The sequence below is a fragment of the Anastrepha ludens genome, chromosome 3 (assembly GCF_028408465.1).
Source record: "Anastrepha ludens isolate Willacy chromosome 3, idAnaLude1.1, whole genome shotgun sequence".
In the NCBI taxonomy this organism is placed as follows: Eukaryota; Metazoa; Arthropoda; class Insecta; order Diptera; family Tephritidae; genus Anastrepha; species Anastrepha ludens.
This window is the reverse complement of record NC_071499.1, coordinates 100,967,341-100,990,079: the sequence shown is the minus strand read 5'-3', so window position 1 is coordinate 100,990,079 and position 22,739 is coordinate 100,967,341. Positions and strand designations below refer to the sequence as shown.

The 22,739-nt window shown below is 37.5% G+C and overlaps 1 protein-coding gene across 1 annotated transcript in view; it reads left to right on the top strand.

Annotated features, from left to right (window-relative positions):
• LOC128858623 (uncharacterized) overlaps positions 1 to 22,739 on the top strand; it is a 59,223-nt gene that overhangs the window by 24,308 nt on the left and 12,176 nt on the right. The window contains 2 exon segments of the mRNA XM_054095042.1: positions 9,804 to 10,184; positions 13,492 to 13,721. Of these exon segments, the coding sequence (XP_053951017.1) occupies positions 9,804 to 10,184; positions 13,492 to 13,721 (611 nt within the window).

Sequence of the window (22,739 nt, the reverse complement as noted above, 5' to 3'; positions counted from 1 at the left end):
TTTTACAATGCATACGGCGAGCACAAATTCGCAGAAAAAAGTTGCGTTATTTTTGCTTTTGTTCGTATGTATTGTCTACTCATAAATTATACTAAGTTTCGTGGCAAATTTCGCTTGTTATCAATGGATTGAGGAGCTAATGAACATCGCGTTGTAGGAATTGCATTACATAAGTGTGGTAAAAGTGCTTGTGAGAATACCGAATTGCTGAAAAAACTTAATATTTCGAGAATGTTTGTTTACTGCACAAACCATCGTCTTTCCCGAACGTCTTAAGTGACGGACAGAAAAATAAATGTTTTTTGTTTTTATCAGTGACCAAATATAACAGAACAGATCTCACAAACTCTGCCAAAATAACAATATCGACATTGCTTGGGAGCGTCGGCTTGTCCCTATTATAAAATCATACACATATGTGCTTATGAAAACAACATCGAAAAGAACAAAAAAAATTAATATAAAAAATTTGTTATCGGAATATTTTTTTACATAATCAAAAAAACATGTGATGGGTGTCACCGGGGGGCTCTTAGCAACTTTAAAAAGTTTATCAATCCTCACATTTCTGGTTGGCAAAGTCCTGTACTAGCACCTTTTAACCTGAAAATTTAAACGAAATTGTCTATGAACCAACTGCGGATCAGCGGTTAATTAACAGAGACCAGAGTCGATAATCGAAAACAGTTCTGCAGAATTATGAATTGTATCAGCGATTCTGTATGCAATTTAGAGTAACCCGCTGTTTCTAGAGCAAGACTACGAATTTTGGGCTTAATTTCAGATTTGCCAATAATCTGGAAAGTTCTCACAGGATTACCTATCTCTATATATGTCGCTATTCAATCCTATCTCTTTCTTTCTGTTGCTTCTCTCTTTGTTTTCGGAGTTATCAATTTCACGGTGCTTCTTGGCTCCGTCGAACAATATATAAAACTAGAATGTCAAGAAAAGTCGGAGTACGAATTACAGTTTTCAGAGCAAGCAACTCTAAAATATTAATAAATCAATCCAACATTTTGTAACACACTCAGCTCTAGATAGAAAATGACTAAATTTACTCTGTATTAACCCTTTGCAGTCATATTATATTTGGACATGGTTGTCGTACTGGTCGAAATTAATTTCCGTTGAAAGAGCAGTGATACATAACATCGAAAATTATGGAGAATAAATAAGATTTATTACTTCCATATATGAATGCGGTATAAAATTAGTACAGAGGTGGCTGAGAGTAGAGAAAGGGCTGCAAAGGTTAATATGATGTACAGGGTTTGGTTGAAAAGTAATGAGCCTTCCCGCGCGGAGCGTCTGCCAAGCGATCAACCGAATCGGCTGGTGGGGGAAAATGATCGTTGGACCTTCCCCTTCCACTAGAAAACGGTCCCAGTTCGCTGGCAACAGCGGTGCAGTCGAAAACACTCCGCGCGTGAAAGCTGTTTTAAAAGTGTGTTAGGATTTTGCAGTAGCGAAATATGCAGCGATCGTTGGAGCAACGTTACTCGATCAAATTTTGCGTAAAGCTAAACAAAACGAGTACCGAAGCCATTGGGCTACTCAAGGAGGCTTACGGGGACCATTCTCTGTCCAGTGCCCAGGTAAAACGGTGGCACATGTCGTTCAAGGAAGGCCGGGAGGACGTCGAAGACGAACAGCGATCTGGAAGGCCTTCGACACGACGCAAACAGACAAACAAGGAGTTTGTACCTCCAGGAAGCACTGTAAACGCGGCATTTTACAAAGAATTGCTCCTTCGGCTGAAAAACCGCGTCGCCGGGTTCGGCCCGATCTCGTCGACAATTGGACCCTTCATCACAACAATGCGCTGGCGCACACCGCCTTCTTCTGCCCCTCTGCATTGGCCAAGATGGGGGTTCCGGTGTTTCCCCACCATCCCTACAGCCGCGCTTGAAAAGAAAGCTGAAGGGGAGGCGTTTCGACTCCATCGAGGCGATCCAAAAAACTGTGACAGCCGAATTGAACGCGATTCCGGCGGATGAGTTTAAAAAATGTTTCCTGCAGTGGAAGGACCGCTACCAGCGGTGTATTGACGCTCAAGGGTCCTATTTTGAAGAATATTAGTTGTATAAGCCAAAAGGTTTAATAAAACTGCTTAAAAAAAATAAGGCTCATTACTTTTCAATCAAACCCTGAATATATAATTGTCGTTTACATCCTTTGCTGGTTGTTTAGTCGAACTCATATTCCAATTCTTGGTTTGTTGTTCAACAAATGGGGGCGCGCACAGTTGTAAACCGTCTCCAAATGGCAGAAGGTTTTTCATGAGAAGATTTTTCATGGCAAAAATATGCTCGGCGGTTTGCCATTGCGTAATGATGGGCGATCGCTATTAGAAATTACTTTTTATCATTTAGTGTTTCATAACCTGGTTTTCGAACCACGGCACTACCAAAGATAATCACGCACCGACTCATTCGCCGCCGACTCCGGCGGCCGCCGTACATAATAAGATAGCTTGAGAAAAATGAACCGCCCTAATGCGCGTTCTGTATACATATACACTTACATACATATACTGCAATTTAGAATTCTTGCTGTTCAGCACGTTCGTTCGCATTTCACTAACCACTTAGTCGGCAATGTCAGTGTAGTTGAATGAAATTGCAATTTGACAAGGACACCAGAGTAAGCGCAGAAAATGCAATGAACATCGCAACTGAAGCAGTGGAAAGTACGGTGTCGGCCAAGCAAAGAATAGTTTTAAGTCTTCATTATTATGTACTGCATGAGAATAAGACTTGTGCTTTGCTGTCATTTCTAAAATAGTTCACAATGTCATTAGCCGTTTAGAAGAATGTGGTGGAATTTAAGTAGATCATTGTTGAAATGAATCTCTTCACCTCTCACGAAACCGTAATACGAGTGTACTTATATGTATGTACATATGTATTAACTTCAATTCTAATAAAGAGCACCCATTTGAACTCTTGCTATTTAGCAACATATTTAATTCTACGTCCTACTACGCAATCATTGGAATGGTGCATTCAGCATCTGCCCCCTTTCATCTGGATCTGGCAGTGAATCTGTGAAGCGCGTGGGAACCCATTACCATTCCAATGTGGTCAGAAATTTTTACTCGTTTGATTTCACTAGCTGGTTGGTAGGTAATCGTTTGGCAAAAACATGATTTGAGTGACCTACAATGCCAAAATCAGTTTTGGTCCGCATGTCGTCCATGTGCCAACATTGTGGTTGACACCATTCAACGTTTTATGGTATAGCATCATGGTCGTGACCGCCCCCAAGTTGTAGGCAGAATGGATGTCGTGCATATCAAACAATATTCTGTGATTTTCTTCAAAAGCAATAACATCAACGTTTCGCTTAACTACGAGTATACATAAGTACATGCACGGAGGCCGCGCTCCCCTGGAGTCAGGTTTGTAAATAAAGCTACTAATTCGTCATACTTGTAAGCCTTATGTGAGCGCTAAGGACTGCAACTCTGCTCTGGTGGTTAGTAAAAGCTTAGCGGAGTCTTTATAGATAAGTCTCGAACCCGAATATACTACAGTATATGGAAACCCCATTTTTCAGCGAAAAGAATCCGACTTTATGATATTTCATTTGATAAATCATACCACCAGTTTCGTTATATGAAATCCTCGTCTGGTGCAACGCACTGCAGAGTTAAGAAGCTGGAGAGAATCCAAAGGTCTCCTCTCATTGAAATCAGTGAGTCGCTTCAGACCACCTCTACTCTGGCGCTTAACACCCAGCAGAGAGGAATGGTTGTTTCGGTGATGACAGTCGCTGTAAGTGCGAAAGCATTTTGAACCCTACCTCACCCACCAAAACAAAACAAAAATCAGATTGTGGTTTTCGGGCTGCAACCAAGACTTAACCTACGGACATTCGTTTGAAGATTAATCAATGCCTTCCTCACAAGGGAAGAGTGGGCGGGATGCAGCATTTGCGGTAGGGCAGCATCGTAAACATGTTCACGCATGACTCGAAGTTGGATGAAGGGTTGATGGAGGAGCATTCTGCGCGAGACTCTCCATCAAAATCAATTTGAAACTGGCAGATTATTGTAGTGCCTTCTACGCAGAGGGAGCCTCGAGAAGGTTTTTCAGCTAAATGAGAAGACTGCGGTATGCTTAAAATCTGTACTTTTCTCGTGGAGTCGTGACTTCGAGCCAACTTAACGAGCCAACTAGATAAGTGCTTAAACGTGGAATGTCGCAAAATTCGCCTGACCACGGCTAGCTCGAGGGTACTCAGTGGAACTTTTAAGACTAACAAAGCACCAGATCGCGAATTTTGTGGGTATCTTTTCCAAATATTTTCCGTTAGGTATTCACTCCTGTCTGGATGAAGTGGCATCATTTCAGAACCTTATTCTTTTCAGACATCTCGGTTCTCCCTTCTTAGCTACACCTGGGTATTTAGCAGGTTTAGATACCACACACTTCATGAATTTAATCAGAAATATGAAGTGGTTAACACAGCCCTAAGTAGTCTTCGTTCGGTCTTCTCCATAACCCTCAAACATAATCCCCTCTCCCTTATTCTCTTTTCTTGACTTTTCTCTTTTATTCTGTCATAGGTATCACAAGGAGCGAAATTTGTGTTCTTCGTCCAAGTGCGCCCTTGCATAGTCTAACCTAACGACATCGTCTATATATTCGATATTGTTTGATACTTCATAGTGAGAAATTTACACCCGCTCTTCGTTTACTTATGGTAGTAGTCTGGTCAAATACTAATTTTTTATAGATATTTTTTGGTAATTTTTGTTTTAAGAAAATAAAATGCGATCGTTTTGATTTTATAGTATGTTATTATTGATATCAAATAGTATATAAAAACAATTTTTTTAACATATTTTTTGTAGTAGTGTAAGCGTGGTGGCTTGTCAACAGGATTTTGGCTCTTCAGGGCATCTGAACCGAAATAGTTAAACTGATTATTATTCTGTAGGCTTGTTATTCTGGCAGGTGTGACAATGGGAAAATTTTTTTGAAAAATAACAAAATGGCAGACGTTTGAAAACGTACCTTATGTCAACTTGTGAGTTTTACAAATTCATTTATAGAATCGATGTGCAGTAAAAAACAAGTAAAAAGGCCGGTTCGAACTTTCTATACACGCGCACTTTTTCGTAATATTTAATTTGGGCTCGCTGCTAATTTGTGAAATAAGAAAAACACATAGAAAAATGAGTTGTAGATTTCAGCATCAGAGGGACGGCTAAAAATTTTGTCATAGCATATAAAATATACGCGTGGTTTTTATCCGATCTTAATAATATTTAAGCCATATTTAAACAAGGCGGAGAGCAAAGTGTCGAGTTTGGGCGAGTTTTGTCACGGCATTATAGAGATACCGCCCATTTTTTCAAAATTTTGTATACATCGTATTTCATTTTTTGGGTTCATCGCTTGTATCAAATTTTAGTAAAAATTACCGCTCAATGATTTGTTATTTACGTGGTTGTTGAACTATTTCTTGCATTTTCAATGCAATACTTTGGACAGAAAGTAATATCGGTACCATCAGTATACGCCTCATAATCATCATCAATATAACCAACATTATCATTTCACGGAAATATATTTCCAAAGGCTTCTTCAGAGAGGATATTAATTCATGGAAAAGTTAAAACCAATATTGTTTTAACGTAATTTTTTGTAAACTGAAATAAAACAACGTAAATTCAAATTGATTGTGTAGAATCATGGCATTTATTTTTTTTAAATATTCTCTTTCAAATTTTGGCCGCAACTGTGCCGTAATTCGCCCATCCGTAAACACCAGTTTTGAATGACTTGACATGAATGACAAACGTGAATAACTTTAGTAATGTTGGCTTCCAATGCCTCAATCGAAGTTGGTTTATTCACAAAGCATTTAGACTTTACATACTTCCACAAATAAAAGTGAAAAGGTGCGATATCATACGATCTTGATGGCCAATCCACTGGTCCGAGACGAGAGATAAATTGCTTACGTCGCAGTAAATCCATTGTTTCAAGGGCTCTATGGGAAGTAGCGTCGACTTATTGGAACCAAATGTTATGTAAATCAATTTCCATTGCATCAAAAAGCCATTTATCATGGCGCGATAGCATATGTCATTCACTGTTACATTGCCGCCAGATTTCTCCAGCCCATAGGCCGCACCAAACGGTAGTTTTCAATATAATGACTGTTCTTGGATGGTTTCGGGTTCCACTTTATCCCAAATACAGCAATTTTGCTTTCATAATACAATTGTACGATTTGTAAAGGTTGTTGAGACGTAAATCTCTTCATGATGAAATGTCAATTAATACTGAAAAAATAATGTATTTAGTTTGACAGTAGTCACGCGTGATCTGTCGAAAAATCCTATTGGAAAAAACCTACAATCTGATTACCCTATATTATAATAAATCCGAGTTTTACCAATTATCTACTTGATTGTATCTAAAATATAACCTTCTTTAATAAAATCGTCAATATTACCACTATAACATCTTCATCAGCACTCTTCACCATCGGCAAATCCTTCATTTTTTTTTTTTTCTAATATAGTTATATTCTCGTACTTGATATGTCCGGTGTTGGTAAAACTTTTTTTCTTGAGATATTGTATATGCATCGCCAAGTTCTGAAGCTAACTGGAACAAAAATTCCTGCCTGGAAATATTTTCACCTGTCGTTTCTTTATACAAAATCCAGGCATTTATTCCAGCTAGGTCCAAAATGTTGAAAAATACCTGAAGTGGCCACCTACAACTTTTCGACTTCACGCTGTATTTCCTTGCCATCTGGTCTTCCACATCTACACCAAATTTTGTACTATTATAAAATCTAATAGTTTCCGGTATACGTTTGCTGTTTTTTTTCTATTTCTTTTGAGCTAAGTTTGGAACTTAGGGCAAGCACTTTTTTTCGTCTTACTTTTATACACTGTAAGAGTAATGTAATTTTATTTATACAATACAATACATACTTGAAAATCTATCCATTTTATCTTTTCTTTCTTTGGCGAACTTTGGCAACTCTCTTTTGTTTCCACGAATTGTTCCAACAATTGTAGTTTTTTTTGCAAGTAATTTCTTGGCTAATGAAACACTCGTGAAAAAATTATCTGTTGTTACATTCCTTCCGCATTCTGTAAAAGGATCCATCAGCTTTAGAACAACGAACTCCCCAAGTGGAATTGAACAATCTCTACTTTCATCCTTTCCCAAATAGGGAAACCCATTTATTATAAACTTACTATTGACGTCACACGCCACCCAGAACTTTATTCCAAATTTGTCTGGTTTGTTTGGCATATATTGTGTAAATCTACACCCAGCCTTCGACGGAAACAATTGCTCATCAACAGCAATATATGCACCAGGTGTTTAACAATTTTGTGCATTTTCAATAAATCGATCCCATATTGTAGATATCATAGAAAATTTATTGGTTTGTAAACGCTGGCTTCTTTCGCTCTTCTTATCAAATCGTATGTACTTCATAATTTCAGTAAAGTCGTTTCGGCTCAATGTTTTCGAAAAAAAGCGGGTCCCCAAATTTTTTGCCTCACATGCGCCGCAAGCATTGCTATATGCTATAAGAAATAAATGCGTCTAATTTTGTTGCATTTAGCTCCCACTTAGCCCCCAACACCCTAAATGCTTCCTCTTCTGTCCATTTTATAATATGCATTATGCTTTGATCAATGATAAGAGTAAATCCCGTCTTCATTTGTCCTTTCATTATATGTCGTTTAGTGCATCCTGTTGGTCCTGACATATCCCTAAAAATATTATGCATTGGTAACCTGCCAAGTTTGGGTCTTCCGTTTATTTCTTCCCAGACTGTTCCATCAACAGCAGTCTCGATGCGTTGATCCTCTAAATCTGTCCCACTTTCGGATGTCAATGAAACCGTCTTTCTTTTCTGCTTTGAACGCTTATTTATAATATTCTCCTCTTCACTATCGCTTCCTAATTTCAATTCACTTGTCAATAGCTCTTGATCTATTTCCATGTTTTTTTCAATTCCAGAGGTTTCTTGTTCATCATATTCTGAGAATTCTTCTTCCATGTCCGTTATATTTCTTAGGTAATTTGTAGTTTTCAAATACTTTGACATTTTTAGGGTAAATATCTACAACAGATTATTACACAACTGTAAGGAATAAAAAATTTACATCCATGTTTTGATACTTTACCTTCTCTCCTTCAAATAAGCTATTGTAAAAAAATTCCATAAGAAAATCTTTAGAAGTGCACTACTTGAGATTGTAATCGATGCTATTGTTATCTACTCTTTTCGATTGAAAGCGACTCTAAAATAAGATAACCGATAACGGCGGCCGCCGTAGCCGAATTGGTTGGTGCGTGATTACCATTCAGAATTCACAGAGAGGTCGTTGGTTCGAATCTCGGTGAAAGCAAAATTAATAAAAACATTTTTTTAATAGCGGTCGCCCCTCGGCAGGCAATGGCAAACCTCCGAGTGTATTTCTGCCATGAAAAAGCTCCTCATAAAAATATCTGCCGTTCGGAGTCGGCTTGAAACTGTAGGTCCCTCCATTTGTGGAACAACATCAAGACGCACACCACAAATAGGAGGAGCTCGGCCAAGCACCTAACAGAAGTGTACGCGCCAATTATTTATTTTTTTTGTATAACATTTTTTCCCACCGGTCATATTGACCGACCGCGGTAGTTAGGCCACATAGCAAATTTTTCTTGGAAAATAGAAAAAATAACTAAAAGCAAAGAGTGAAGAAAATATAAATGCATATTCTAAGAATTGTCATATAGTTGGATAACAGTATTATAACGTTTAAAAATGTGTAAGTTTTACAAAAAGTTTGAAAACGGTCAATTTGACCGGTACTGGTAGGTTTAGTGTTAACTACGTTTACTCCATAAACCGCACTTGCGAGGCAACTGCTCTCTGTAGTTCTTAAAGTCTACGCTTCATGCTTCTTCTGACAATTAACCGCTAGGTACCAGAACGTGGATGACTATTCCATGTAGGGGTATGAAATATTTGTGAAGTGTTGGGGGCATGTTCTGTCAAGGATAACATTTAACAAAACATTCCGCTACATTTAATGTGTAGTCGCGAAACTTTTCCGCCTCTATTTGATGGCCACAAGAAAAAGATGTTCGAATTGTATGCCGCATTTTATTAAATTCTTATCAATTTTTGTTATTATTGCTGACATTTCGGCATTTTTAAAGAAGCTCCTAGCGGTATTGGCATCATTCCCGAAGCCAGCCAATTTTCTCGCGGAATTATCGCGTATATTGAAAAAGTGCATGTAAAAATTAAAACACTTTTACTCAACTCCACGTACTTCGCAACTAAATATCTAAGCCCATATATAGCCACGCTTACGATAAAAAGTAAAACAAAATACTTAAAACCAGAGTTGAAGAAAAAAAGTTAGGTTGTGTTGCGTGAACAAGAAGGTTCGATTACAGTTTTTGTTCTACTAATTTTTTGATATCAGTTGAAGTCATTGGGTTACTCGAACCAGTCAACAACTATTTTAGGTGGCTTTAAAAACCAACAATGAGAACAGCGTAACCCGGTCGCCAGGGCGGCTTAAATACAACTCAGTTTATTACATTTGTGATATTTTTCTATGCGACGCTAAAACTATTTACTAGGGTATGATTTTTCGTAGCATACAATGCAAAATAAAATATTATATACTAGTTCTAATATTTATTATTATCAGTATTTGATTTAAATTGCAATTTATTGAAAACCAAATGCCTTATTACACTAACATTACGAAAGTTGAAAAGTTTCTGCTACTACTTTGGTTTTTATAGCGACATCAGCCTCGCCCGTAATAAATAATAGAGAAAATATTGAGGCAGTTAACATCACTGCCAAGGAAACATTTGGCTCAACATTATCCTTATCATCAGCGCCCATGGGAATAGGAACAACAGCAACAGCAGCAACAACGCCAACAATATTCACGCCATCACCCCTGTTTGGCAACTCCTACAGAACGTCCATAACTATGAACGGTAGAACAAATAGCGCGAAAGGTGAAGGTATTGAAGGCGCAGGAGGGATGGGTAGTACAAGCTCTATTCCAAATAATCAATGGACCATTTCATCGTCAACAAAAAGATTAAATGCGTTTACAAGTACAAGTAAGATGCCATTTGATTATTCGCTCACCAAGAAGTGGGCTAGTTCAGGTAAGTTGAACTTAGTGTAAATAAAAAAACCAAAGAATATTTTATAATCAAACCGTAACACCTTGTGTTTTTTTTTTTTTTTTTTGTCGGGCCAACTAGCAAGTGCAGCACTCAGACATTAATTAAGTCCATTGTGCTACACTTGGATTCCCTTTTAATTTTCTTTAAATCTACCCGATCTCCGAAAAATCTGAGTAGATCTTGTGGTGCCAAGGAGCCAAGATGGTCGCTTCTTAACACATCAGTGCCAAAGACCTCAAACCTGATTCGAGCGAAGGCGGGGCAGACACACAGGAAGTGGTCCGCCGTCTCATCCTCCTCTTCACAAGCTGGGCAGAGTACACTGTCTGCGATGCCCAACCTTTCCATGTGCTTCGCCCACAGAAAGTGGCCCGTCATCAGTCCAACCAGCCGTCTGCACTCCCCTCTGCTTAATGACAGAAGGGTTTGCGACAGTCGATCGGACATGACAGGTAACACCAGTTTTGTCCATCTGCAGCCTCTCTCAGCCTGCCAAGCTCGCTTGTGGGTGATAGTTACCCATTTGCTAACCGTGGCTGTGATGGCCGCAGAAGGCAGTGGCAAAACGGGCGCTTAGCTAAGGAGTCAGAGGTCTCGTTACCCGCGATACCCACGTGTCCCGGGACCCATGTTAGCATCAGGCTATTATGTCTACCGACATATTTCAGCCTGGATTTACAGGACTTCACTACCCCTGATGTGGTTGGAGGACTGTCTAAGGTCATAAGCGCAGCTTGGCTGTCGCTGCAGACACATATAGATCTGCCTCTCCATCGTTTTTCCACAACAAAGTTCATCGCTTCTTGAACTGCATACACCTCCGCTTGAAACACAGATGCATGCATTCCAAGAGCAAAGGGCAGTTTTGTCCCGCTAGATTCCACGTAGACCCCAGAGCCGGAGCCATGCTCGGTCCAGGAGCCATCCGTAAAAATGCGTAACACCTTAGTTGTAGTTGAATAGCCGAATGGGTTGTTGCGGGACTACCATTCGGAAAAGCATAAGTTCCATTTTTTCCAACAGCAGTCAACCCTCGGATGGCAACGGCAAACCTCCGAGTGTATTTTTGCCGTAAACAAGTTCCTCACAAAAAACCATTTGCCGGCTTAAAACAGTAGGCCCTCCATTTGTGGAACAGCATCAACATGCACAGCCCACATAGGAGGAGCTCGGTCAAGCACCTAATAAAGGGATTAAGCGTCAATTATATATCTACCAAATTTATATACATATGCAGATATGCTGAGTTTACTATTCGTAAGCCCTTTATAGGGAATTCTACTAGTACTGAACACGTGTTTTAGTGAATAGTGATCTCGAACCGTAGCAAATTCGTCCCTTTCCCTTTTCCATAAAAGTAGTTATGTAGAGACTTTTACGAGGCGATGCACAATAGTAATCCTCCCTGTAACGAAGTCTCAACAATTATTTTTGTGAAAATAGGTGTTCCCGAATTCTTTTGATGAAAATCAATAGTTAATTGAATAGGTAATTTAATCTCGATGTTATCATTTTTTCTCGTTTCTGACTAAACTGGTAAAACAAGCCACTGAAAGGCAGAAAAATAGAATATTGATTCGATTGAATTACTTATACAGATATTTCAAATAAGTTTCCCATAAATTGTTCAATCGGAATTATGTGTTTCTTATACATTTTTTTCAAAAGCTCAAGCCTTGAATTAAAGACAAAAAGTTAAATCATAATAATATGAAATTTAAGCAAGAAGATATTCTCGATTCCAAGTGCCGTTTTTGTAAGCGGTTTTCTTTGATTTAAATTATACTTTTGAAGTCTAGTGCTATCTGCAACTGGCTTGCTACTTATCTTTCAACATATTTCATTACTCTAAATTGGTGGGAATCCTGAAAACAGTATCGCATTTATCATTACTTGGCCATAATGCAATGCGACATTTGATGTATGGCGCTTGTTTCTACCAATCTGGTTTCCTTTATGAATAAGTTCCCGGACCAACCGCTACGAGACGCACTAAGTCAACTGATTTGAAGTATTTTCTTTAACTTTTTGATCAAGATGGTAATAACGAAGACAGCGAAGTCCCGTATAATATCCAGCAAGAGTACGTAAGCACCTGGATACAAGGTTTAGGAGCCTACTCGAAGGTCTTCTGGAGGAAGGGATAAACTGTTTAGCCTGCGTCTGTCTTCGACTCCACTGTCATATGAACTCTAGCCTTCGCTGTCTTTTATAACTGACTTTATATAGACTTAGGTAAAACCGAAAGGGTGAACTCAAAGGGGTTTATGAAAGTTTTAAGTAGCGCCGGAGATACATATAAATCTTTTCAGAAATTATTACATTTTCGGCCATTGACTGATGATATTGACAACTGCTATATCAAAGTAACCACATTATGTCACAACTATGACATTTAATGTTATTAACAAAATATAAATCTCTATGACACTTATATCAACCATCTATTGGAGCACTTCCTTAAAATATTGGATCTAAGACTTGATAATGGCTTGGTTTTATCCCATAACCACTTATTGGCATTGATTCCGCCAATTTCTATTTCTTTATTATTATTTATGTATATATATCAATTCTTTCATTAAGGAACTTATTTGAATGCAAAGCAGGTCGCTATGATGTTTGGTCCAACATAAGCCATATATTTTTCCTAAGAATTGGCTAAGTGTTTAAGCGAGTGATGAAATTCCATTGCAAATATTAAAATGAGCCATAACTGAAAAATACTTAACTATATTAGTTTTCTTCAACAAAATTCAAAAACCTTATCACATGCTGGTGTTTTCATGCATTTGAAAATATTTTGGTTGAGCTATGCAATTGCTGAGATAAGTAAACAGTTTTGCCTATCGTATCATCAAATTTGACAAGCAGGTCTATATCAGAGATTTCAATGTTTAACTGTTTGGCTGTCAATTTTACCGATTTTGATAAGAACTTTTTTACTTTATTTTTTTCTATTAATGTTTACAAAACAAATCAGCTATTATATAAACTAATATAGCAACGCACGGCCAACATCGGAGGTTTTCAGCAGATTAATTTAAATTTTATTTTACAAGTTACACTAAGTTTAATTTTTTAAATAGTGGCCAATTCAAATGAAATGTGAGTTTTAGTGGTCTATAGCGAAAATAACTAACTACATAATTTGACTTCAGGAGTTTTTACTTTTTAGAGATCTAATATAACATAAATCCATTAACTCACTTTATTACTAAAGTCCACTTCGTCCGCATTTACTTCTCATATCTATCAATTAATTTTATTTGTGTATTTTTAACAGATGCAGTTAGTTTTCATGCCTCATCACCGATGACCTCTGTGACATCTGCCGCTGCAACACCGGGGGACAGACCTCGAACGTTTCGCAACAAGCACCACCACGAGCATCACTGGGGACCGTTTTTCGAAGAGCCTCTCAATTCAACAACATCAGGCGAGAATCTCCTCTCGGCGCATTTATATACAGAAGCTGCACTGAATTGCAGAGTGGGAATGTTGAAAGACAAAACTGTAAGTTGCTTAAACTATAAATCGGATCTTCCTAGTTTATATTATAGTTTTTATGCTATGACTCAAAAAAGTATTTCCACTCAGTTAGTTGAGCGGAGTTTATTTTATAAATCGTATGTCTGGTAGTTTCAAACAAGGCGACGCGTTTTCTTACTGCTGCAATCACAATAGCCTCGAATCGGGTTCGAGTATTATCGACTAAAAAAAATTAAATCGAAGAATTAAGGAAGCCTGATTCAGTCCGAACTTTATACGAGGGGTGCCTTTTATATGTCGGGATTAGGCAACCCTGGTGTTGGAATCTGGCAACTGACAGCTGTATCGCAAAGTTTGACATTTTTTGGCTTTACGTACTCAGAACGATTTGCAATACCAGCGCTATTTGTGTTGTTTAAGTAACTTAAAAGATTCATCTCGGTCCAAAAATGGAATTAAATCGTGAACATTTTCGTGCGATTATTTTTTACAACTTTCGACGTGGATTAACTCAGCAACATTGCATGGATGAACTTAATTCATTTTTTCGCGATGAAGCTCCATGAAGGACCAGTGTTTATCGATGGTATGGTGAATTCAATCGTGGTCGTAGTTCACTCCAAGACGAATTTCGTGAAGGTCGTCCAAAATCAGTTGTTGTTCCGAAAACCATTGATGCTGTGCGCGAACTGATATTGCAAGATCGTCATGTGACCTATCGTGAGATAGAGACAATCTTAGGCATTAGTGGGGCCAGAATACATTTAATATTGCATAAACATTTGACTGTCAAAAAAATTTGTTCGCGTTGGATCCCACACAATTTGTCAATCGCTCAAAAACAGGCTCGTGTCGATTGGTCAAAGGAAATGCTCAAAAAATACGATCGCGGGGCTTCGAAACACGTCTATGACATCGTGACAGGTGATGAATCATGGATTTACGCGTATGAGCCCGAAAGTAAACAGCAGTCGACTGTATGTGTGTTTCAAGATGAGCCAAATCCAACAAAAGTTGTTCGCGCACGAAGCACTTCCAAGCAAATGGTCGCCTGTTTTTTTTTCAGAAAAACTGGGCATGTCGCAACCGTACCACTAGAACAACGCAGAACAGTAAATTCTGAGTGGTACACAACCATTTGTTTGCCAGTTATCTTCCAAGAAATTAGGAATCGCCAATCACCAAAGACGGATCACTCTTCACCAGGACAATGCGAGCTCTCACACATCGGCTCAAACAACTGCATTTTTGAGCACCCAAAACATCGAATTAATGGGTCATCCGCCGAATAGTCCTGACTTGGCACCGAATGACTTCTTTTTATTCCCGTACGTAAAAAACAAACTGAGAGGTCAACGTTTTTCGACACCTGAAGAAGCGGTTGCGGCATTCAGAATTCATGTTTTGGAGGTACCTCATTCAGAGTGGCAAAAGTGCTTCGACAATTGGTTCAAACGCATGCAAAAGTGTATAGATCTTCATGGAGAATATTTTGAAAAACAATAAAGGGATTTTCGATGATTAAAATTTGTTTTTGTTCTCTAATCCCTACATATAAAAGGCACCCTACACAGATTTTTTCAACTTAATTGGATTTACTTGTGCTATGGGACGTTCCGAGCTAATTTTCACTGCTATGTAGTGTTATTGCACTTAAGTTCACTTTTGAACATGCTCGCCTCTTTCCCGACGAATTATGCCCCTTCAAAAAGTAAAAATAGTTAAAATTAATGTAGTAGTTGCTCAAAAGAATCACCACATCCCAAAGAAGATGTTCTGTTTCCACTACTACTTAAAGAAATTCAAGCGCGTATTTGCATATATAAATATAAATATGTATCCGCATGTACATATACTCGTATATGCATGCACTCATATATATGTACGAGTATGTAGTTGTTTGCATTCAAAGAAATATGTTACACAAGAAACTATTCGTTTAATTTGGATGAAAGCATGAGCGTAACTCACTTGAAACACTTCAAAATCCTTACGTTGTAGTTTAATTGGAAGAGGTAGCGATAGCAGCAGGTGCAGCACTGAGAAAGCAGTCGCGACTGACCCAATTTCTACGCCCGGTCTCTCCATTCTGGACATAGGCATGTACTCATAAAAGCGTCACTACATCATAAAAGAGTTGCAACCTCGTTGGCCTGTCTGCATGCCTTTGCTGTTTTTGTTGTTTTTTTTACGCTGCCTTTTTATTTAGTTCGAAGTGAAAGTGCAAAAGTTGTCTATCCCAATGTAAAGCACAATAAAAACAAATAGAGAGCACTTTATTGTTTTTTAACATTTCATCCTTGAGCTTTTTGTTAGAGGGGGAATAAAAACTGTTTGGAATTTTTAGGATTTCGTCGAAAGCTGTGTAGCCATTCGAAGGGGATGGAATAAAATTTTTAAAATTCTAATATACTTATTGGCTAGTGGGAATGGAATGGAGTATTGTGAGACGCCATTTTTCGTTTGTGCTATTAAGAAGTAATTTTAAATTGAAATAATAAATACAAAAAAATTACTTGTTTCTCATTATACATTTTATTAAACATATTTTTGACGAAATCAGCAAAGCGGAAATAAATGAAATTGAGTTATTCTGCGGAATCTTTGATGAATGTATTTTTAGTTTTTGGTTGTCTTTCACACAATAAATTATTTAAAATGTCTTAATTATTCTCCCAGAACTTAGGTTTCTTTGGTGCACCGTAACATTTCTACCAAGAGTAATTACTTGTATGCCTGTAGTCGCACTATTCTTAACTTAACGCCAGCGTGCTTCAATAAAGAAGTACGGTTGGAAAGGTATTCTACAGAAATTTGAACTACTGATTGTTTATGCACATCGATTTTCTAGATATTAAAATCGAAAATCCAATAATCAGCTCAAAGTGTGATGTCAGTCGGCCGCCTAGAAGCTGCAACTTGACTCCATTTGAATATTTTTTGTAGAATGCCGTTTAGGATATATATTATGCCAACCTTCCGGAGATGATTCAAGGGCTGAAACATATAATCGATGTTACTGGCAATTTGGATTCACAGACTGAGTTACTGTAGCGTAGATGTGTGAAACTATCGATAGTAGGCGCCATCTATAATCACAGATGGATTATTCATAGTTTTCGATAATACAAACAAAAATTACAAAAAAAATATATGTGACCTGGTCTATGAAAAAGTGCCTTACGTGTCAAAAAATCATTTTTCACTTTTTTGTTGATTCGAATAGTGTGTGAAAGGCTCTTTAAAATGGTGAAAACCAGTAAGTCATAATTTGTTTAAAAGTTTGTTAAAAGTAAAAAAAAGAAAAGTACAAATACGACAAAGACTGATTTTTTTGTCATGATACAAATTACAGGTACGTTGTAAAAGGTAAATTCGATCTTATGCCTCCTTATTCCTACATCCTTTCTTTGACCATATTTCTTCAGTTGGGCAAGATTGGAATAAACACCTTCTTTCTTTCATTATACATAATTCCAGCTTCGATATGACTTAGTATTGTATTAATAAATCGAGCTCATTTTTTGATAACTCTAAACAGTTGTTTGGCATTTGTTAGTACAACAATTGTTAGAGAGAAATTTGGTTACCAGCTCCTGTTCCTCTTCATCCACAGTAGATATCTATCTTAACGAAAGCTTTTTCCATATCATCTTCTGAATGAGTAAAATATAGTTCACCATCATCATCGCTATTCGAACTAACATCATCGTCTTCATCGTTTTTAGGAAAATATTTACTGTAAACGGCACTAAAGTCCTCGTCAACACACATTTTTCACTATTTTGTGAACAAAAGACTAACAGAAATGATTATACAAACGTAGTAACAGAAAAGCCACGAAGTAGAATAAGAAGACGTAACAACTGCAAAATTGTCAATTTGACATCATATTCATAGTCAATGGCTTTAAAAACCTTTACAAGCATGTATTTATAGTTATTGTTGCTATTTGGAAAACTTAAATTATTTTTTCTATGTTTGGAGCGCCATCTTGGATATGCCATTTAAATTTTTTCCAATTTGCCACCAGATTCGTATTCAGTATTTCGAAAAATGTTTGTAACCGGGTCTTACAAGTTTTTTTTGGCATGGATGTTGGTACAAAGGCTAACCTATTTTTTAAAACGATTTCTGCGATTTGCATTAATTTTTTCTTATTGCTCACTGCTTCTGTGATTTTATTGATACTGTGATATATGCTGAAGAAAATAAGCCAAGCCGGATTGAAAAATATTAATATTTAAAAAAGTTATAAGGGTTTTTAGAAGTTTAAACTTTAACTGCTGTTTTCTCGAAAACTTGTTTTCGCACGTAAGGTACCTTTTCGTAGACCAGGTCACATATAATTATGAAGGCGGCCGCCGTAGCCGAATGGGTTGGTGCGTAACTACCATTCGGTATTCAGAGAGAACGTAGGTTCAAATCTCGGTGAAACACCAAAATTAAGGAAAAGTTTTTCTAGTAGCTGTTGCCCCTCAGCAGGCAATGGCAAACCTCCGAGTGTATTTCTGCCATGAAAAAGCTCCTCATAAAAAAATAACTGCCGTTCGGAGTCGGCTTGAAACTGTAGGTCCCTCTTGCATTCGGAAGGAGAGTTGAATATAACTACTCGCCTCAAAATCTTTCTAACGACTTTTGCTAGATTAAAAAGATTTATAATATATCATATGAGTCCGCGGATGTGTGAAATATTCTATTAGCGAAGCACCAAATTTATACAGAAAAGAATGGAATCAATGATTTTTATTGACTTAGACAAGGCGCGTATTTGAGTCATTAGAGCGATAGATATTAAAGCGACATCGACCTGGGAGTTGAATGGAAGCGATCAAAACAGTTCTCACTTCTACGGCGTTACAATATGAATGGCATTTTTTTCATAAATAAGAACAAATCACTTTTCCATCGCACCATCGAAATTCGAATTTTTTTTTAGTGAAAAGTACACAATGGGTTTAAAGATGGTGAAATTTCATATCTGCTGCATCCACCTATGTAATACAAAAGGTTCGTTTTAATTAAACTGGGACATATAAACAATTGATTTACATACTCCGAAACTACAGGTCGACAGAATTGATTTTTGTTGCGCGTAAAATTCAAATTTAGCAGGAATATGCAAATTCAAAATGTCGTTGGCGCATTTCCCTGTTATTCAATAGATTTCACATAAAAATAACAAAACTCAAAAACAGAATTTAGTATGCGGGAGTTCTAGATATAAAAATGTATGGATGAAAATATGAGAATTCATTTAATAAATAAAAAAATGTACAATATCTCAGCAGTGTGTTTGCAGTATCTCACAATAAATTTCCATATCAAAATCAAATAACGAAAAGTATATACGAGGTGTGTTCAAAAAGTATCGCGAACTTTGAATATTCGCTGGTTCCGTATATTCGAACTTCGATTTTTTTGTGGCGATATGTTGGTACTCATATCTCTCACTCATGTCGACGAGTTCGGCCATTTTGAATGTTGAGTTAATTGTTGACAGCTGCTGTATTTGCTCGTCTTCGATTTGTACCTATTCAAAAAGATGGATCAAAAAACCTGTATCATATTTTGCAAGAAAAACGAAATTAAGTGCGCGGATGCATTGCGAATGTTGACTGTGTCATTCGGAGAAGCTACTTTGGGCCAAAGCAACGTTTATCGGTTGTACAAAATGTTCTCAAAAGGCCAAGAAGATGTGAACGACGAAAAAATTGATGAAGTGAAGTAAATGGTATTGACCAATCGTCGAATCACCGTTAGAGAAGCTGTTGAGGACCTAGACACATTCGTTGGTTCGTGTCATTCGATTTTTTCACTGATTTGGGCATTAGACGGGTCGCCGCAAAATTCGTACCAAAACTGCTCAATTTCGACCAAAAGCAGCATCGCATGAACTTTGCTAATGAGATGTTGGACTCTGTCCGCGACGACCCAAATTTGTTCCAGAGGGTCATAACTGGTGACGAATCGTGGGTTTATGGTTATGACGTGCAAACCAAAGCTCAATCATCTCAATGGAAGCTGCCGCACGAACTAAGACCGAAAAAAGCGCGCCAAGTTCAGTCGAATGTAAAAGTTTTGCTTACCGTTTTCTTCGATTGCAAGGGCGTTGAGCCATGGGATGAATTTTATAGCGTGCCATCATGCCAAAATCAAGGATCGTCCACGTCCATGTCTTTAATTTCCTGCCTCAAAAATTTTTTTATCATGCTTCTGTAGCGCCATGGAATACGAACCAAATTCACACTCTCTCAGGATACATTGGCTGTTTGATAATTACATTCCGGGTTTCCCGATCCCCAAATGCAGCAGATTTGCTGACTAATATAGCCATCGAGACGAAAATTCACGTTGTCCGAGAAGATGATTTTACGAGCAAAATCGTTATCGATTTCGAGCTGCTCCAAGGCCAAATTAAGAAACGATAACGAAGCGGATAGTCGAGTGCCTTCAATTGCTGAACAATTGAACTTTGGAAGCGAATAATTCGAGCTCTTTTTTGGCTCTCTTTTGTTGTGATCGATGACGAGTCGATGTTCCTGGGCTGGGTTGCATGGCTACCACATTGTAAGTTTATATTCTCATCGACAATGCAAAGAATGGTGCATAATTAAGTAACGTCAAAAAAGTTTCTGTTTTAATCCCATTTCACGACTTGAAATAACAGACATACTATAACTGAAACCAATAAATAACTCACGTCATTAGAAAAAACTCCCTGGGTAATACTACCCCTAATCCTATGTCGTTCCATTTGGCACCTTAATCCCATGTCAATCGACGCTTATTTCTATTATATAACGCCAACAAAAAATTACAAAAAGTTCATAAGGTATCTTCTAAACTTTAACTAAACATATCCGAAGAGATTTTTTCAAAATTTTTATTTTAATAATATTTTATCTTAAACAAATGGTAGAAGGCATGCACCGTGCAGTACTTTTATAAAAAGCGGGCCAAACACGAACGACCATCGAACGACATGGGATAGAACGAATATTTTAGTATATCAACTATTGGAGCCACTATTGCCGAATGTGTTGGTGCATACCTACCGTTCGAAAGCGCCAGGGTTCGAATCTCCGGGCATGGGGCACCAAATTAAAGATATAGTTGCTTCTAATAGTGGTCGTCCCTCGATAGGCAATGGCAAAACTTCGAGTGTACTTCTGCCATGAAAAAGCTCCTCATAAAAAACCATCTGCCGTTCGGAGTCTGCTTGAAGCTGTAGGTCCCTCCATTTGTGGAACAACATCAAGACGCAAGCCACAAATAGAAGGAGGTGCTCGGTCAAACCCCAATGATGTATGTGAGCGCCAATTATATACATCCATATATATATATTTATATTTACCCACTATTTGTTAGCCAAATTGAGCACCCGCTTACGTTTTCCTAAAGCTCCCCTCATGCCCTCGAGTTACTTAAATTCTAATTTAAAACTGTATAACTTCTTCAGATCCAACCGATAAGCAAACTTTAAACGCAGTATAGTAATAGTATTGAGTGCAAATATAAGTAAAATATACAAAATCTTACATTTACTTATTCTAGTATTAAGAAAAAGAATAAAAATATAATATTTACAATAGTTTAACGACAATGGCATGAGCCGTCTGTCGATTTACTTTTCGTGCAAAAGAATTATTCGGTTTACGGTTTTTAAAACCAATTAAACTCTTTTATGAAGTAATCTCTGCATCTAAAGGCATATTTAATAAAGCGCAAAAGTTTATACAATGATCATTTTCCCCATTGAGAATAATTTAAGGTAAATTTTCGGAAAAATAAATACTTTTCTATATTCTCTAAATATTGGGCAGCGCGCCAGAAATTGTGCTATGCTTTCAAGCTCGCCTAAATTACACATTGAGCAAGTTTTATTTTCTGTGTGAAATCTGTTGTTATTGGCAAAAATACACTAGGAGGTTTAACATTGTCTGCCGAGGAGCGACCGCTATTAGAAAATACATTTTCTTAATTTTGGTGTTTCGCCGAGATTCGAACCCACGTTCTCTCTGTGAATTCCAAATGATAGTCACGCACCAATCCATTCGGCTACGGTGGCCGCCGAGTACCTCCTATACCTCTTCCAAAAAGACTAATGCGATTTGAAGGCCTCCAAATTGTTTCACAACCCCCGAAATATTTGTTATACTTTTCAATTTTATCTGCACTTGTGTGTGTTTCAAGTAATATGAAAATATAAAAAGACTGGACATATTGAAAAAATTCGCCAATGGGGCAATGATTTGTTTTCCAAACCATGTACGTTATACAAGAATATATCATATTTAGATTAGTCTTGATTATTTAATATCTGTGATTTACATTTTCCTAGTTTTTTGAGTTTACTTCATATTCTTTCATTTTCAATACTAAATTATTAAAATTAAGATTTGTATCGTCAAATTTATTACCATAGATATTATTTAATGTTTGTTCATTTGTTGCCTTCTCTTCGCCACTCACTAATAATTTGTGTTTATCCCATTTAAACTACTTATTTTCTATTTTCATTCTGTTCCCCAATACTTGAATTTTACGCGTTGCATCGATATTACGAATTTCTCTTTTAAGTTGAAGAAGTACCTGTTTTGCCTCTCCTTTGCCCACGCCTAAGTCGTTCTCAATGGAAATAGTAGAGTCTGCCAGCTTTTTGATGTTCTTAAAGATTGCTCCAACCGCTGCTTCTGTTGAGAATTCCACCTTAACTGCTATCTTAGTGCCCCGTTCATTGAGAAATTTAACGCCTCGAATTGTATTTGCTTCCACGCCCAGTGTTTCTTCACAGATCTTTTTTACAGGTTTTTCAGGAAACGCTTGTTTTGCTATTCAGTACGAGGTTCTTTCTATTGCTGCATATGCAGTACATAATTAATGTAAAACAAATTTTATATTAAGGATATTTAAAATTAAACTAAACCTGATTTTTGGCAGAGATTCATCTTATGCGACCAACTCTGACTTAGTGTCACACACGACTGTGCAGTTTTGTTACCATTTCTATTTGATATCTGGTGTTGCCGACGGGACATA